Source organism: Oncorhynchus masou, chromosome 19 (genome assembly GCF_036934945.1).
Source record: "Oncorhynchus masou masou isolate Uvic2021 chromosome 19, UVic_Omas_1.1, whole genome shotgun sequence".
Taxonomy (NCBI): domain Eukaryota; kingdom Metazoa; phylum Chordata; class Actinopteri; order Salmoniformes; family Salmonidae; genus Oncorhynchus; species Oncorhynchus masou.
The window spans coordinates 4,625,435-4,638,007 of record NC_088230.1 but is presented as its reverse complement, the minus strand read 5'-3'; the positions used below and the strand labels follow the sequence as shown (position 1 = coordinate 4,638,007).

At 43.2% G+C, this 12,573-nt stretch overlaps 1 protein-coding gene across 1 annotated transcript in view; it reads right to left on the bottom strand.

Moving 5' to 3' along the window:
• LOC135505731 (fibronectin type III domain-containing protein 1-like) overlaps positions 1–11,744 on the bottom strand; it is a 91,195-nt gene extending 79,451 nt beyond the window's left edge. The window contains exon 1 of the mRNA XM_064924806.1: positions 11,618–11,744. Coding sequence (XP_064780878.1) covers positions 11,618–11,690 — 73 coding nt within the window. The 5' untranslated portion in view covers positions 11,691–11,744. The remainder of the gene's footprint in view (positions 1–11,617) is intronic.
• Positions 11,745–12,573: the final 829 nt, after the last annotated feature.

Genomic DNA, 12,573 nt, shown 5'->3' with positions numbered 1-12,573 from the left:
GTTGTCTATCCAATAGTAATAATAATATGCATATATTAGCAATCTAGGACAGAGTAGGATGCAGTTCACTATGGGCAAGCATTCAAAGTGAAAATACTGCCCCCTATCCCCAACAAGTTTTAAGTTTCAAAAGATTGCGACCCCCCCGCCCTTTGCCTCACAATGGTTTGATCCACTGACAGTTCTTTAGCTGGCAAGATAATAGAGGGTTCGTATCTACTGTCCGAAAGGCACTCAATGCACGTAACTGACGTGAGGTTAATCCAGTCAATCGTGCCATATCAATGTTTAAAAAAAAATGTTGGCAGGGTTCACACACTAATTTGCAGAGCTAGTGTGCAAACTAAAGCAAACATTGACTATCAAGCTAGCTAGTACCATTTATGTGGCGTCGTCAAAGATGGGATCTTTGCTATCGTCAGTTTATTCCAAGATCAGCATGCAGCTGTAGTGCTTCAAAGTCCCTGTGATACGGTTAGCGATAAACTGAACAGAACTACACCCTCTTCTACCATTGTCTAAAATATATTTAATGGTCTCGTTGCAAAAGCTAAATTGTCACCAGGGAACTTTTACATTTTTTATTTCACCTTTATTTAACCAGGTACATACTGGACTGATAAGGAACAGTGCTATAACTATTATTATTAGTGGTATTATAATGATTTAAACATTTGAACAAGTTGGGACAACCCTTCAGTTAACTACTGTACCTATCAATTATCCAGTAGTAGTAATTATGGTTCCTCAATAAACATTTAACATGTTACAACGTAGGCTGTGTTACAGCACTACTTTTAGTGTTGCCCCTCAGAAATTGCTCTTGAGAAAATTTCATGTAATTGTCCCCTCCAAAGTTGATATCAGATTTTCGCGCCTGCCACATACAACTCTCCACAAATTCAGCAAACCAGTGAAACCATGGCCCGATATACTCATCCCTTCACATGATCAATACACCAACCCCAAACCATCATGACATCATGGTTCTCTGTAACCAGTGCAGGGTATGAGTCAACTACACTGCAATGCTACCTACTGCTAATCCTGTGAATTAGGAGTTCACACTTTCGCTCTACACAAACCCATTATGTCCAACACACACACTCTCTCTCTAGTCTCTCTGTGACAGATGTTCACTAGCCCAGGTGCTACCTGTTTAACCAAACATAAACCACGCCCAGAGATGACATCCCGAGGTGAGACCCATCAGCGGCAGGGTTGATGGACACCTGAGTGACAGGTGAGAGAGCCTGGCTCGGCCCCACGTCAGGTGATCAAACACGCTTGCAGTCGACACGCTGGAAAGTATTAGCGACATGCTTTCGCTCCCTGTCTGTCAGTCTGTCTCAATAGATGTTTCTCTCTACCCGGATTCTCCCCTGTGTTACAGTTGAAACCCGAAGCTCAATCTGAGATCTGCCAATCCTGTAGAAGTGCTCCTGTAGAATTCCTCTTGGTGAGGCGGAACGGAGAACTTCCTGTGGCTTGTGAGGACATGATTCCCTCTTTTCCCCTTCTCCCTTTCTCTAACTTGATTCTCTCTCTGTCTCTCCGCCTCTCTGTCTCTCTGTCACTCAACCAGTGACCTCCTGTCGACTCTGTTCCAATAGCCTGGTCCCTCCCCAGAACTCCTCTTATTTTATTCATCACAATGCTACTGTCGTGTCATACTTGGCTAGGCTTTTGGGGATTTTAGGCTTTTGTGCTTTTACTAAGTGTTTATTGTAAGAAATGAATAGCCCTCGGCACTGTGTGGAAGTCTGGAGAAGTGGGGAGGAGTAAAAGAGGAAGGGGGAGCAGTGGACAAGAAAAGGACAAAACCACAACAAACAGCATCTACGTTTAATTGGATGACCTCACTCACTGAGCATGCATGTCTGAGAGAAAGAGAGAGAGAGAGTGAGAGAGCGGGAGAGAGAGAATAGAGAAAGAGAGAGAGTGAGAGAGCGGGAGAGAGGGAGAGAGAGAGTAGAGAAAGAGAGCGAGAGAGAGGGAGAGAGAGATAGTAGAGAAAGAGAGAGAGTGAGAGAGAGGGAGAGAGAGAGTAGAGAAAGCGAGAGAGGGAGAGAGAGAGTAGAGAAAGAGAGAGAGAGTGAGAGAGAGGGAGAGAGAGAGTAGAGAAAGAGAGAGAGGGAGAGAGAGTAGAGAAAGAGAGAGAGTGAGAGAGAGGGAGAGAGAGAGTAGAGAAAGAGAGAGAGGGAGAGAGAGAGTAGAGAAAGAGAGAGAGTGAGAGAGAGAGGGAGAGAGAGGGAGAGAGAGAGTAGAGAAAGAGAGAGAGAGTGAGAGAGAGGGAGAGAGAGAGTAGAGAAAGAGAGAGAGGGAGAGAGAGAGAGTAGACAAAGAGAGAGAGTGAGAGAGAGGGAGAGAGAGAGAGTAGAGAAAGAGAGAGGGAGAGAGAGAGAGTAGAGAAAGAGAGAGAGTGAGAGAGAGGGAGAGAGAGAGAGTAGAGAAAGAGAGAGAGAGAGAGAGAGAGAGAGAGAGTAGAGAAAGAGAGAGAGTGAGAGAGAGGAAGAGAGAGAGTAGAGAAAGAGAGAGAGTGAGAGAGAGGGAGAGAGAGAGAGTAGAGAAAGAGAGAGGGAGAGAGAGAGAGTAGAGAAAGAGAGAGAGTGAGAGAGAGGGAGAGAGAGAGAGAGTAGAGAAAGAGAGAGGGAGAGAGAGAGAGAAAGAGAGAGAGAGAGAGAGAAGGAGAGAGAGAGTAGAGAAAGAGAGAGAGAGGGAGAGAGAGGGAGAGAGAGAGAGTAGAGAAAGAGAGAGAGTGAGAGAGAGGAAGAGAGAGAGTAGAGAAAGAGAGAGAGAGAGAGAGAGGGAGAGAGAGAGTAGAGAAAGAGAGGGAGAGAGAGAGAGAGAGAGAGTAGAGAAAGAGAGAGAGAGAGAGAGAGTAGAGAAAGAGGGAGAGTGAGAGAGAGGGAGAGAGAGAGTAGAGAAAGAGAGAGAGAGTGAGAGAGAGGGAGAGAGAGAGAGTAGAGAAAGAGAGAGAGAGAGAGAGGGAGAGAGAGAGTAGAGAAAGAGAGAGAGTGAGAGAGAGGGAGAGAGAGAGTAGAGAAAGAGAGAGTGAGAGAGAGGGAGAGAGAGAGTAGAGAAAGAGAGAGAGGGAGAGAGAGAGAGTAGAGAAAGAGAGAGAGTGAGAGAGAGGGAGCGAGGGAGAGAGAGAGTAGAGAAAGAGAGAGAGTGAGAGAGAGGGAGCGAGAGAGAGTAGAGAAAGAGAGAGAGGGAGAGAGAGAGAGTAGAGAAAGAGAGAGAGTGAGAGAGAGGGAGAGAGAGAGTAGAGAAAGAGAGAGAGTGAGAGAGAGGGAGAGAGAGAGTAGAGAAAGAGAGAGGGAGAGAGAGAGGGTAGAGAAAGAGAGAGAGTGAGAGAGAGGGAGAGAGAGAGAGTAGAGAAAGAGAGAGAGTGAGAGAGAGGGAGAGAGAGAGAGTAGAGAAAGAGAGAGAGGGAGAGAGAGAGAGTAGAGAAAGAGAGAGAGTGAGAGAGAGGGAGAGAGAGAGTAGAGAAAGAGAGAGAGGGAGAGAGAGAGAGTAGAGAAAGTGAGCAAAAACAGGAATTGGAAATAAAGAAGTCAGACAAAGAGGGTTAAGAAAGATTTAATGAGAAATGGAGAGAGATAGAGAAAAGAGATTAGGGGAGAAAAGGTAAGGGAGAAGAGAGGGCTATTGTAACGTGGCATCACATGCAAGCAGTGTGGTTCAACAGGGATTAATTAGCTGGCTAATCTTCTCCAAAACTCCAGCCTTTTGAATTTTTTCACTCGGGCCTTGTTTTTCCTCTGGTGAGCAACAGGTACTCTCACAGCAAGTGTGAGCGTGGCTCCAAATTGATTTCACAAACCGTGCGCTCTAGGCACTTCTAAAACATCTGTACTGTCTGTGGATCGGAAATCTCTGTCTGCCTGTGCTATCTCCATTTTACACTTCACCTGCTAACATGGAATGGAATGGATAGTGATAATGAGACCCCAGTGAAACACAAGGTAACCTGCCTGTGCCCCTCAAGGGAGAACTTCCTATCTGACAGATCAAAATGCTGGATCATTTGTCAGTCTGCCAAGTCATTTGGCTTCAAAGTGTCTTGTTGTTGTCATTGTTTGAGCATATTTTACACTTCCCTGTCACTCTGAATAACCCTCCCGCTGGGCACAGACGTCAATTCAACGACTATTCTACGTTGATTCAACGTGATTTAATTGAAACGACGTGGAAACAGCGTTGATTCAACCTGTGTGTGCCCAATGAGCTTCTACTGACAATAATGATGGTTAGGGGATGTGCTCAGAGAGGTCTTTCGAGATGGATATTCCATGAATCTGTCCACCCCGATGTTCATCATTCCAATTAGTTAGAAGCATGTGTTGACCTATTCTCCTATCCCTATGGTAACAGAGGAAACTGAGAGACACCTGTTCCCAGTGACGAACCATGGCTATTGGACCTAGGCCTTCAGTGGGTAAAAAAAATCTTCCAGCAAGTTGTACCAAACGCAAAACAGAAAAATAACATAGCATCAGTTAATGTGCCCAGCTGAATCTAACAGACCTGAGGCTAAGCCACGCTTCATGCTGTCACTCACACAGACATAGCAGCAACAACCACACTGCTTGCACAGACTAGCGTCTTCACTCTCACACTATCACCAAAAGCGACAGCAGTGACACATCCAAGGATGTGAGTGTAACAGGCATGTGATGCTGAAAGGACAGTGTCCGTAATGCCACAGAGGGCCGATACCACAGAGGGCCGATAGAAAGACAGCTGTCACTCATAGCCTGAAGTTAAAGAATAAGCAGCACATTCACTCTGACATAATAGGCAGGTAGATTCCAATGATAAGGAGACAAAAACACTAGGCTGAGCACCATTAAGCTAAGCATTTCCCAGTCGAAAGTACAACTATTACGCCAACATCGTCATCACATTCACATGAAGTTTAAATGCAACAATGTTTCACAAACATAAGTGTATTTAAAACAAATATATGCAACATTGTTGCACAGGTCGTAGAGGCAGACAGCAGGGATTAGACAAACCCCAACAGCCTAGTAGCATAGGGAAATCATGTCTAGACGCTAGCTGGGCTATGGGACAGTGGATACATCTGCTGGAACTGTTAACAAGCATTGCCTGTGGAATGTGGGGATTGTGGTGCTATAACTCCATGCTATCAGCATCCAGACAACCTGTTTTATAATGATCATTTGAAACTTAAGTTCTTGTTGAAAGTTTCATCTTGAAAAGGGGCAAAACTAACAAATTAGCAACAACATCCTCTTCGATAACACCTGCTGCAGCCGCTACATGCTTTTAACTAACCTACAACAACGTAGTTACCTAGACCGTGGGAAAACTACTGCTCATTATTGCATAATAACCTGCCGGCCTTCGAGAAGGCAGAAGTTTCCATACGTTTTTGTAAAAATTGTCCCACCCATTACAAGTCAAAATCGAATTGGTTGATTCCACTGTCACTCCAAAATTCTGCCATAATCAGGGTCGGGTTCAATTAATTTTAATTAAAGTCATTTTATGAAGTAAACCAAATTCTAATTCCAATTCCACATTTTCCTAATTGGAAAGCTTTGAAGAGAATTAGAATTTAACTGTAATGTAAATGGAATTGACCCCTACCCTGATACAGTTGAATGGCAGATGCCTTCTATTTAGCTTCTGAGGCCCTAGCCAATGGCTGAATTAGGTAGCTAGACTTGTCTCCCCCGAGACAACCAAAAATAAATCCTGATTGGATGCATGTGTTGTCTAATCCCTTTACTTTCCATCAGAAACTGAAGAGATTAAATCAGAATGTTGTTGAAAATAACAATATAAGGGGCCTCATGAGTGGCGCAGCAGGCTAAGGCACTCCATTGCAGTGGTTGAGGTGTCACTACAGACCCAGGTTCGATCCCAGGCTGTGTATCAGCCGACCGGGAGACCAATGAGGCTGCGCTCAATTGGCCCAGTGTCGTCTGGGTTAGGGGAGGGTTTGGCCGGCCGGGATGTCCCATCGCGCTCTAGCAACTCCTTGTGGCGGGCCGGGCGCATGGCCGTCTTCCTCAGTTGTACGGCGTTTCCTCCAACACATTGGTGCTTCCAGATTAAGCAGGGTTGTGTTTCGGAGGACGCACGGCTCTCAACCTTTGCAAATGAATTAAAAATAAAAAGCTGGAATTTCTTGAGTCAATAAGTATTCAACCCCTTTGTTATGTCAAGCCTAAATAAGTTAAAGAGTAAAATTTTGCTTAAAAAGTCACAATCATATGGAACTGTTTTTAGGTGGTCATACCGTGGATAATTTAGCTACCTGATTTTGAATTTTAGGACCCTCGTAGGTATCAAAAAATATTGGATTAAATGTTGAATTTGGCCGTTACTACTATAGCCCATAGAAAAAATATTGTCATACGTTCATAAATGTCAAAACAGACAGTCCAAAAATAATATCTAGCAGATATTTTTGTTTTTTGGACACATATTTAGCCCCCTTTTTTTGGGGGGGGGGACAAAACTACCTCCATACTTCCATTCATTTTTTTAACCGGTACCAGTTGTCTTCAGATGAGTCCCGTGACACTTATGGAGGCAGTAGAGCAAAACGGAGAATCTCCCCTTTCCATAGCGGGGTCATATTAGTGTGTAGCCCAAACGATTCGGACACCACCGACAGAGGTCATCAGCAGTACCCAGTTCAGACGAGTCCCGTGGAGTTTGTCGTGGAGCAAAACCGAAAATACCATCCTGTTCGTGAGAGTCTCGTCTTTCCAGAAGGTGATTGACACGCTACAAGCGTTTTCGTGAGAAGACCACATTTTGGGATGTCTCATGGTCTGACAAACACGACTGTAGCTCACCGACCTTCCACCGCAGATGCGGAAGGCTGACATTGGCAGATGCGTTGGACTGAGACGGTGGTCATATCTCTATCTCTAAAATTATGTTACTTAGATTGATGCACGGGCAAGTCATTAGACTCTTACTAACCTGATTTTTTAATGACTACCTCATCTCTGTACACCACACATACAGAAAATTGTTGGTTCCCTCAGCCGAGCAGTGAATTTCAAACACAGATTCAACCACAAAGCAGGTAGATGGGTAAAAAAAATAACAATAGTCACTACAAAGATACAAATGTCCTTCATAACTCAATTGCCGGAAAGGGATTTCATCATGAGGCCAATGGTGACTTTGAAACAGTTACAGAGTTTAATGGCTGTGACTGGAGAAAACTGAGTATGGATCAACAACATTGCAGTTACTCCACAACACTAACCTAATTGATAGAGTGAAATAAAGAAACCCTGTATAGATAAGAAATATTCCAAAACATGCATCCTGCTTGCAACAAGTCATACTGCAAAATATATGGCAAAGCAATTCACTTTTTGTCCTGAATACAAAGTGTTATGTTTGGTGCAAATCCAATACAACATAATACTGAGTCATTAGACTCTTACTAACCTGATCCTATCAAGGAAAGTGGTGGCTGCATCATGTTATGGCTATGCTTGTAATCGTTAAGGACTGGGGAGTGTTTCAGGATAAAAATGTAACGTATTGGAGCTAAGCACAAGCAGAATCCTAGAGGAAAACCTGGTTCAGTCTGCTTTCTACCAGTCATTGGGAGATTAATTCACCTTTCAGCAGGACAATAACCTAAAACACAAGGCCAAATCTACACTGGAGTTCACAGAAGGTTGCCGAGGGGAGAACGGCTAATGATAATGGCCAGAATGGAGTGAATGGAATGGCATCAAACACCTGGAAACATTTTGTTTGGTGCATTGAGTCCGCTCCAGTCATTACCACAAGCCCCTTCTCCCCAAATAAGTTACTGAAGACAGTGAATGTTCCTGAGTGGCTGAGCTACAGTTTTGACTTACCGAACCAGTTAAAAGTTTGGACACACCTACTCATTCAAGGGTTTTTCTTTATTCTCAAAAATGTTCTACATTGTAGAATAATAGTGAAGACATCCAAACAGTGAAATAACCAAAAAAGTGTTAAATCAAAATATATTTCATATTTTAGAATCTTCAATGTAGCCACCCTATTTCTTGATGACAGCTTTGCAAACTCTTGGCATTCTCTCAACCAGCTTCACCTGGAATGCTTTTCAAAGAGTCTTGAAGGATTTCCCATATATGCTGAGCACTTGTTATGTGCTTTTCCTTCACTCCGCAGTACAACTCATATAAAATGAGTTGAGGTCAGATGATTGTGGAGGACAGGTCATCTGATGCAGCACTCCATTATTCTCCTTCTTGGACAAATAGCCCTTACACAGCCTTGATGTGTATTGGGTCATTGTCCTGTTGAAAAGCAAATGATGGTCCCATTAAGTGCAAACCAGATGGGATGGCATATCGCTGCAGAATGCTGTGGTAGCCATGCTGGTTAAGCGTGCCTTGAATTCTAAATAAATCACAGACAGTGTCAATAGAAAAGCACCCCCACACCTCCTCCATGCTTCAACGTGAGATCCACACGCGTGGCGAGCATCCGTTCACCTTCTCTGTGTCTCACAAAGACACGGAGGTTGGAACCAAAAATCTAAAACTAGGACTCATCAAACTAAAGGACATATTTCCACCAGTCTAATGTCTATCGCTCATGTTTCTTGGCCCAAGCAAGTCCCCTTCTTTTTATTGGTGTCCTTTAGTAGTGGTTTCTTTGCATAAATTTGATCATGAAGGCCTGATTCATGCAGTCTCCTCTGAACAGTTGATGTTGAGATGTTTCTGTTACTTGAACCCTATGAAGCATTTATTTGGACTGCAATTTCTGAGGATGGTAACTCTAATGAACTTATCCTTTGCAACAGAGGTAACTCTGGGTTTTCCTTTCCTGTGGCGGTCCTCATGAGAGCCAGTTTCATCATAGCGCTTGATTGTATTTGCGACTGCACTTGATGACACAAATTTTATGCATTGACTGACCTTCATGTCTTAAAGTAATGATGGACTGTCGTTTCTCTTTGCTTGTTTTAGCTGTTCTTGACATAATATGGATTTGCTTTTTACCAAACAGAGCTATCTTCTGTATACCACCCCTACCTTGTCACAACACAACTGATTGGCTTATACGCATTAAGAAGGAAAGAAATTCCACATATTCCTTTTTAACAAGGCACACCTGTTAATTGAAATGTACTCCAGGTGACTACTTCATGCATGGTTGAGAGAATGTCAAGAGTGTGTAAATCAAGGCAATGGCTGGCTACTTTGAAGAATCTCAAATATAAAATATACATTTTTGGGGGATTACTACATGATTCCATATGTGTTATTTCATAGTTTTGATGTCTTCACTATTATTATACAATGTACATTTAAAAAAAAGATTTCAGAAGATCCCTTGAATGAGTAGATGTGTCAATGGTGTGCGCACTGGGAGTGGAGTTAGGTGCAGGAGAGCAGAGAGTTGTGAATAGGCGCACACTTTATTTAGGCAGGAGAAACCAACAGACGGACGCCACTGCGTCGAAACCTCCAGCCAATTGGCAAAAGTGCAAATACGCAAACAGTCACAATATTAAGTACAAACAAATAAACATACCTCGTGAAAAAAACACGGAATAAACGCATACCAGTATAGCGCATCAAAATAGACACGTAACACAAAACAATCTCACACAAGACATGAGGGGGAACAGAGGAATAAATACATGTAGTGTGATTGGGGAATGAAAACCAGGTGTACAGGGAACAAGACAAAACAAATGGATAAATGAAAAATGGAGTGGCGATGGCTAGAAAGCCGGTGACGTCGACCGCCGAATGCTGCCCGAACAAGGAGAGGAGCCGACTTCGGCGGAAGTCGTGACAAGATGAGTTAAACTTTTGACTGGTACTGTAACTCTATTTGAAAATATATGGCAAGACCTGAAAATGGTTGTCCAGCAATGATCAACAACCAATTTGACAGAGCTTGAAGCATTTTGATGGTGTGGAAAGCTCTTAGAGTATAATTCAGAAAAAGTCACAGCTGTTGAGCGCCCAGGCTCTGTCGTAACCGGTCGCGACCGGGAGGTCTGTGGGGCAACGCACAATTGGCCTAGCGTCATCCGGGTTAGGGAGGGTTTGGCTCATCACGCACCAGTGACACCTGTGGCGGGCCGGGCACAGTGCGTGCTAACCAAGGTTGCCAGGTGCGTGGTGTTTCCTCCGACACATTGGTGCGGCTGGATTCTGGGTTGGATGCGCGCTGTGTTAAGAAGCAGTGTGGCTTGGTTGGGTTGTGTATCGGAGGACGCATGACCCTCAACCTTCGTCTCTCCTGAGCCCCTACGGGAGTTGTAGCGATGAGAAAAGATAGTAGCTACTAACAATTGGATACCATGAAATTGGGGAAAAAGGGGTTAAAATTCAACAACAAAAACGTCACAGCTGTAATCAATGCCAAAAGTGCTTCTACAAAGTATTGACTGTGAATACTTATATAAATGAGATATTTATTTTTTTAAATTCTCAATCAATTTGACACAATTTCAAAAAGCATGTTTTCAAACTGTTAAGCATTTTTCTTTTCATCATTTGTCCCCCAAATAATATTACTTTCCCTAATATTTTGCATAGTTTGTGATTCAAAAAAATATTGAATCTATGTTGAATTCAGGCTGTAACATAACAAAATGTGGAATAAGTCAAGGAGTATGAATACTTTCTGAAGGAATTATAGCCAATTTTGACTTTCGAGAGGAAATCCTTCACCTCTGCCTCCGGGACAAGATTCATCCCAATAAAAGTCAAACCGCTAATACGTGGAAGCTATAGTGACACCTAGATGCATATGGAGCGAGATTGACAGAAACTTTACGAGAAAGTCAACCTTTTCCTCCTTGCCCCTTCTCCCTGCGAGGTTGGAGTTTAAATCCGGGCCATCATGGAGTTGCTACTGGCGCCAATTAGAATACCCTTTTGGCACTGTGACGTCCCATTATCAATCAAAGCAGTTTTTTCTTCATATTTCTTTGGTTTGGTGATTGATACTAATCATATGGCTTATGATCTAATATTCGTCATCTGATTTTAATTGTAGAGCAAAGCTACTTCAGTGTGCGCCTATGAGGTAAGGGCATATTCCATGACTCCTGCGCTCAAAAGGCTACATCACATTTTCCTTCCAGACCAGAAACGATGAAAGACCTTCCTTTCACAGCCCAAATTCATTATTATTGCTCACTTTGACTGGTATGTTCATTCCCCATCTGCAAACTGTTAAGCATTTTTCTTTTAAACCATTTGTCCCCAAAATAATATACTTTCCCTCATATTTTGCATAGTTTGTTAATGCCACACAAACCAGAAGATTTGCTAAAATGAGTCTCTCTCACAAACACTTTTCCCTGCAATGCAACGTGGTAATTATGATATATGTCCAAGCAGCAGCTCAATTAGAAGCTATTGGTTTCTTGACGTGATATAAAAAAAAACAAAGAAAAACAATTGCGGATTGGGAACTGGATATATTATATTTATGGAGTAAATAATTAATTGATTATCGATTAGGCTATTAGCCCAGCTCCACATACCCCAGACATAAATCAATTAATAAAGTGCTACATCATTAGTGAAAAACTGAAACCATGCATCTGCTCTGAAAATATAAATGAAAAGGGTAATTTTACCTGTTGATCCAGTACTTGATGCACAGAATGTGGCGAAAAGCACTAAGAGAGTCCGTGCTGTGGTGGATGCCATAGTGAGTATAGTGCTCTAGTCCCGCGGTGCTGCGCAACAGAGGGAAAGAGGAGGGAGAGGGAAGGCTGGCTGGACTGGGAGCACCTTCAGTGGGGACAGTATTAACCGGATGCATCTGGTTTTCAGGGGAAATCATAGAGTAAGATAGAGTACTCATCTTTGTATCTGTGCCACTATAGCGTCTGTGACAGTATGGGCAGTGCCATTGAGGCAATCTCCATTTCGAAATAGCACATTTTCTTCTTCAAGATTGTCTGATCCCTCCTGTTGAACCCGTTGGACATGACTCCAACAGGGTCGCCAAATGAAGTTGGAAGTACTACATTAAAATGACGGAAGCCTCTAATGGCGCTGCCAATGTTAATACAGCCTTTTGGCCACTAGATGCCGCTATCATTCTCTATAGGGGAAATGGAAGTGAGCCTGTGACATGACTTCCGCTTTTGGATGTTAACCAGTGTTCCCAGAGATACTTCAGAGGAGATAAGAATCTCAGTGGCCAAAGAATGGGGAAACGTAGAATGCCCCACCCAGCAGCTTGTCGACCAATCGCATTCACATTGTCAGGCTGAGTCACGCCGTTGCTAAACTAATCATCAAACAATCCCTTTGGTTGATGATTAGAGGTCAATCCCTAAAGGTCAGGATATGAGTCGAGAAACCTGCATATTTTCCTCAAAGTACTTAATATCGCAAGCTTCTTGTTCACGTAAATCATGCTCATGTTGGGTTTTTCTGCTAGTGCACAAATGACTGCCATTGACTCCTTGAATGAGAGATCTCCTTGTCGGAGTGTATCCAGAATGCACCACATGGCCCATTGACGGGCAACGCACACAGTGGGCATTAATATGATTCCAATGGAGTTTCCCCATCTCCTCAA